The sequence below is a fragment of the Zonotrichia leucophrys genome, unplaced genomic scaffold, assembly GCF_028769735.1.
Source record: "Zonotrichia leucophrys gambelii isolate GWCS_2022_RI unplaced genomic scaffold, RI_Zleu_2.0 Scaffold_477_39159, whole genome shotgun sequence".
NCBI lineage: Eukaryota > Metazoa > Chordata > Aves > Passeriformes > Passerellidae > Zonotrichia > Zonotrichia leucophrys.
In genome coordinates this window covers 32,043-38,042 of record NW_026992682.1, presented here as the reverse complement: position 1 = coordinate 38,042, position 6,000 = coordinate 32,043, and the positions used below count along the sequence as shown (strand labels likewise).

Sequence of the window (6,000 nt, the reverse complement as noted above, 5' to 3'; positions counted from 1 at the left end):
TTTTGAGGTCCCAATTTTGAGGTTCCCACCCCAATTTTGAGCTCCCCAATTTTGAGGTCCCCACCCCAATTTTGAGCTCCCACCTCAAATTTTGAGCTCCCACCCCAATTTTTAGGTTCCCATCTCAAATTTTAAGGTCCCATTTCAGATTTTGAGCTCCACAATTTTGAGGGTCCCACCCCAATTTTGAGGTTCCCAATTTTGAGGTCCCATCTCAAATTTTGAGATCCCCCACCCCAATTTTAGGATATCAACCTCCTCCATTTTGGGGTCCCCGCATCTTATTTTTTCTTATTTGTCATTTTTGAGCTTTCTTGTTGGGTTTTTCTCTCGTTTTATTTTTTCTACTTTATTTTTGGTTTTATTTTGGGGGATTTAGAGGGGATTTGGGGGGATTTAGGGTGGTTGGAGGGGGATTTGGGGGATTTTAGGGGGTTTGGAGGGGGATTTGGGGGCAGTTTAAAATTTTGAATTTCCTCACAATTTTGGGGTTCTTCATCTCAATTTAGATTCCTTTCCAACCCCCCCAATTTTGGGGTTCTCCATTCTAATTTAGGTCATTTCCCTCCCAAAATCCCGATAAATTTCAGGATCTGCCCCCAAATTTCAGATTTTTTCCCCTCATTTTCAAACATTTTGTGTTTTCTGCTGCCCATTTTCCTTTTTTTGAGCTCAATTTCATTTTTTCTTTCCCTGTTTTGGGGTCCAACACCCCAATTTTGGTGTTCCTAGCCAAATTTTGGGGTTCTATTTCAATTTTAGAGTTTCTAATATCCTGTTTTGCTACTTTGGTAGAGCTTGAACGCCCCAAATTTCACTCTCCACCCCAATTTTGTGATTCCTACCTAAATTTTGGGGTTCTATTTCAATTTTGGGGTTCCCAGATCCTGTTCTGCTCCTCTGCACCCCCTAAATTTTACTTTCCACCCCAATTTTGGGCTTCCCCCACCCCATTTAAATATCCCAACACCCAAATTTTGGGGTTCCCCTCTGATTTTTGGGGTGTTTCTCCCTTTTTTTGCCTTACAGGGAGGAGACTGAGATCATCGAGGGCGAGGTGGTGGAAATCCAGATCGACCGCCCGGCCACCGGCACGGTGAGGGAAAACCCCAAAATCCTCTTTTTGTCCCCAAAATCCCCTTAAGGAACCCCAAAATCCTCTTTTTGTCCCCAAAAAATCCCCTTAAGGAACCCCAAAATCCTCTTTTTGTCCCCAAAATCTCTTAAGGAACCCCAAAATCCTCTTTTTGTAAATCCCTTTAAGGGACCCCAAAATTTCTCTCTTTTGTCCCCAAAATCCCCTTAAGGAACCCCAAAACCTCTTTTTGTCCCCAAAAAATCCCCTTAAGGGACCCCAAAATCCTCTTTTTGTCCCCAAAATCCCCTTAAGGAACCCCAAAATCCTCTTTTTGTCCCCAAAATCCCCTTAAGGGACCCCAAAATCCTCTTTTTGTCCCCAAAATCCCCTTAAGGAACCCCAAAACCTTCTTTTTGTAAATCCCCTTAAGGAACAACAAAACCTTCTTTTTGTAAATCCCCTTAAGGAACCCCAAAATCCTCTTTTTGTCCCCAAAAAAATCCCCTTAAGGGATCCCAAAACATTCTTTTGGTCCCAAAATATCCCCTTAAGGAACCCCAAAATCCTCTTTTGTCCCAAAATCCCCTTAAGGAACCCCAAAATCCTCTTTTTGTCCCAAAATCCCCTTAGGACCCCAAATTTTATTCCCATCCTCTTTTGTACCAAATCCCCTTAAGGACCCAAAACCCTTCTTTTTGTCCCCAAAAAATTCCCCTTAAGGGACCCCAAAACGCTTTTGTCCCCAAAATCCCCCCCAACCGCTAGGAACCCCAAAACCTTCTTTTGTCCCAAATCCCTTAAGGAACCCAAAATCCTCTTTTTGTCCCCAAAAAATCCCCTTAAGGACCCCAAAATCCTTTTTGTCCAAATCCGTAGGACCCCAAAATCTTTGTAATCCCTTAAGGAACCCAAACTAAAACTTCCCCAAAACCTTTTTGTCCCCAAAATCCCTTAAGGACCCAAAATCCTCTTTTTGTCCCAAAAAATCCCTTAAGGAACCCAAAACCTTCTTTTTGTAAATCCCCTTAAGGAACCCCAAAATCCTCTTTTTGTCCTCAAAATCCCCTTAAGGAACCCCAAAATCCTCTTTTGTCCAAAATCCCCTTAAGGAACCCCAAAACTCTTTTTGTCCCAAAATCCCCTTAAGGGACCCCAAAATCCTCTTTTTGTCCAATCCCCCAAAAAATCCCTTAAGGAACCCAAAACCTTCTTTTGTCCCCAAAAAAATCCCCTTATGGAAACCCCAAAACTCTCTTTTTGTCCCCAAAATCCCTTAAGGAACCCCAAAATCCTCTTTTTGTCCCAAAATCCCCTTAAGGAACCCCAAAACCTTCTTTTGTAAATCCCCTTAAGGACCCCAAAATCTCTTTTGTCCCCAAAAATCCCCTTAAGGAACCCCAAAACCTTTTTGTCCCCAAAATCCCCTCTTAAGGAACCCCAAAACCTTCTTTTGTAAATCCCCTTAAGGAACCCCAAAATCCTCTTTTGTCCCCAAAAAACCCCTTAAGGGACCCAAATACCTCTTTTGTCCCAAAATCCCTTAATGGGAACCCAAAACTCTTTTGTAAATCCCATAAGGAACCCAAATCCTCTTTTGTCATCCAGAAAATCCTTAAGGGACCCCAAAATCCCTTTTTGTCCCCAAAATCCCTTTAAGGACCAAAACCTTCTTTTTGTCCCAAAAAATCCTTAAGGAACCCAAATCTGTTTGGTAAATCCCCTTAAGGAACCCCAAAATCTCTTTTGTCCCCAAAACCCTTAAGGAACCCAAAACCTCTTGGTAAATCCCTAAGGGACCCAAAACTCTTTTTGTCCAGAAATCCCTAAGGAACCCCAAAATCTCTTTTTGTCCCCAAAAAATCCCTTTAAGGAAACGCCAGAACCTTCTTTTGTAAATCCCTTAAGGAACCCCAAAACCTTCTTTTTGTCCCCAAAATCCCCTTAAGGAACCCCAAAACCTTCTTTTTGTCCCCAAAATCCCCTTAAGGAACCCCAAAATCCTCTTTTTTGTCCCAAAATCCCCTTAAGGAACCCCAAAATCCCTCTTTTGTCCCCAAATCCCCTTAAGGGACCCAAAATCCTCTTTTTGTCCCAAAATCCCCTTAAGGAGACCCCAAAATTTTGACCCCAAGGTCCCCAAAACCCCCTGCAAGGTGCCAAGCCGGTTGCTGCTGTCCCGAATGGGAGACCAAATTGGGGCCAAGAGAGTGGGCTGAAAGAGAAAGGTGAGGACCGAAATTTGGGGAACAAAATGGGGCACGAAAGGAGGTGAGGGCGGGAAGTGGGGGAGCCAAATTGGGGAGAAAAATGGGGAAAGTGAGGGGAGAAGGGCGGAAACGTGAGGGGAGAAAATTGAGGGAGAAAATGGCGGGAAAATGTGAGGGGAGAAAAGGCGGGACTGGGGAAAATGTGAGGGGAGAAAAGGCGGGAAAATGTGAGGGGAGGAGGAAATGTGAGGGAGGAGGAAAAATGGGCGGGAAACGTGAGGGGGAAAATGTGAGGGGAGAAAATGGCGGGAAATGTGAGGGGAGAAAAGGGCGGGAAACGTGAGGGGAGAAAAGGGCGGGAAACGTGAGGGGAGAAAATGGCGGGAAAATGTGAGGGGAGAAAAGGCGGGAAAATGTGAGGGGAGAAAAGGGCGGGAAACGTAGGGAGAAGGGGAAAGTGAGGGAAAAAGGGCGGGAAATGTGAGGGGAAAAAAGGGCGGGAAACGTGAGGGGAAAAAAGGGCGGGAAACGTGAGGGGAGAAAAGGGCGGGAAACGTGAGGGGAGAAAAGGGAAATATGAGGGGAAAAAAGGAAATATGAGCAGAAAAAGGGAAATGTGAGGGGGAAAAGGGTAGGAAATGCGAGGGGAGAAAAAGGGTGGGAAATTTGAGGGGAAAAGGGAAATGTGAGGGGGGAAAAGGGCGGGAAACGTGAGGGGAGAAAAGGGAAATGTGAGAGAAAAATGGCAGGAAATATGAGCAGAAAAAGGGAAATGTGAGGGGGAAAAGGGCAGGAAATGTGAGGGGGAAAAGGGCAGGAAGTGTGAGAGTAAAGGGAGGGAAATGTGAGAGGGAAAAGGGTGGGAAATGTGAGGGGAGAAAAGGGCAGGAAATGTGAGGCGAAAAAGAGAAGGAAACTGTGAGGGGGAAAAGGGCAGGAAATGTGAGGGGAAAAAGGGCGGGAAATGTGAGGGGGAAAAGGGAGGGAAATGTGAGAGGGAAAAGGGAAATGTGTGGGGAGAAAAAGGGTGGGAAATTTGAGGGGAAAAGGGAAATGTGAGGGTAGAAAAAGCGGGAAATGTGAGGGGGAAAAGGGAAATGTGAGGGGGAAAAGGGCGGGAAACATGAGGGGAGAAAAGGGGGGAGAAAAGGGAGGGAAATGTGAGGGGAAAAAAGGCAGAAAATGTGAGGGGAGAAAGGGAAATGTGAGGGGGGGAAATGGTGGGAAACATGAGAGGAAAAGAGTGAGAAATGTGAGAGGAAAAGAGTTGAAAATGTGAGTGAGAAAGGACAGGAAACGTGAGGGGAAAAAGGCAGGAAAGGTGAGGGGGGAAAAGGGTGGGAAATGTGAGGGGAAAAAAGGAAATGTGAGGGGAAAAGAGCGGGAAATGTGAGGGGAAAAAGAGAAACGTGAGGGGGGAAATGGGTGAGAATTGTGAGGGGGAAAAGGGAGGGAAATGTGAGAGGGAAAAGGGTGGGAAATGTGAGGGAAAAGACGGGAAACATGAGGAGAAAAAGGGAAATGTGAGGGGGAAAAAGGCAAAGAGATGAGAGGGAAAGAGTGGGAAACGTGAGGGGAAAAGAGTGGGAAACATGAGGGGGGAAATGGGCAGGAAACAGAAGGAAAAGGGAAGTGTGAGGGGGGGAAAAAAGTGGGAAATGTGAGGGGGGGAAAAAGGGATATATGAGGGGAAAAAAGGTGGAAAACACGAGAAGTGAAAAAAATCCCAAAAAACCCCGTTTTCCCCCTCAGTGATGTCATCACCATCGACAAGGCCACGGGGAAGATCTCGAAGCTGGGGCGCTCCTTCACCCGAGCACGCGACTACGACGCCATGGGGGCGCAGGTGAGGATTTTGGGGGGCTCAGGTGAGGATTTTGGGGTTTTTGGGGTGTCCCTGACCCTGAATTCTCGTCCGCAGACGAAGTTCGTGCAGTGCCCCGACGGGGAGCTGCAGAAGCGGCGCGAGGTCGTGCACACGGTGTCGCTGCACGAGATCGACGTCATCAACTCCCGCACCCAGGGCTTCCTGGCCCTGTTCTCAGGTACCCCAAAAACCCCAAAACTGAGCCCAAAAACCCCAAAACTGACCCCAAAAACCCCAAAATGTCCCTCACTTAGCCCAGGGCTTCCTGGCCCTGTTCTCAGGTACCCCAGAAACCCCAAAACTGACCCCAAAACTGACCCCAAAACTGACCCCAAAAACCCCAAAACTGACCCCAGAAACCCAAAACTGACCCCAAAACTGACCCCAAAACTGACCCCAGAAACCCAAAACTGACCCCAAAAACCCAAAACTGACCCCAAAAACCCAAAACTGACCCCAGAAACCCAAAACTGACCCCAAAACTGACCCCAAAAACCCAAAACTGACCCCAGAAACCCCAAAATGTCCCTCACTTAGCCCAGGGCTTCCTTGCTTTCTTCTTGGGTAGCCCCAGACCCCAAAACTGACTCCAAAAACCCCAAACTGACCCCAAAACTGACCCCAGAAACCCCAAACTGACCCCAGAAACCCCAAACTTCCCCTCACTCTGTTTTTGGCCATCCCCAGACCCCCAAAACTGCTCCTGGAGGCCCCAAAACTGCACCTGACCCACCCTGAGCCCTCTTTTTGGGGTCTCCACACCCCAAAACCGCCCCTGGGACCCCCAAACTGCCCCTGACCCCCCAAAAACCCCAAACTGACCCCCCAAACCCAAAACTGACCCCCCA

General features: G+C 47.2%; 1 protein-coding gene across 1 annotated transcript in view; it reads left to right on the top strand.

Moving 5' to 3' along the window:
• Nucleotides 1–1,029: 1,029 nt before the first annotated feature.
• RUVBL2 (RuvB like AAA ATPase 2) overlaps nucleotides 1,030–6,000 on the top strand; it is a gene marked incomplete at its 5' end in the record, with an annotated part of 11,583 nt that continues 6,612 nt past the window's right edge. Inside the window, 3 exons of the mRNA XM_064701298.1 lie at nucleotides 1,030–1,125; nucleotides 5,038–5,131; nucleotides 5,207–5,330. Coding sequence (XP_064557368.1) covers nucleotides 1,030–1,125; nucleotides 5,038–5,131; nucleotides 5,207–5,330 — 314 coding nt within the window. The remainder of the gene's footprint in view (nucleotides 1,126–5,037; nucleotides 5,132–5,206; nucleotides 5,331–6,000) is intronic.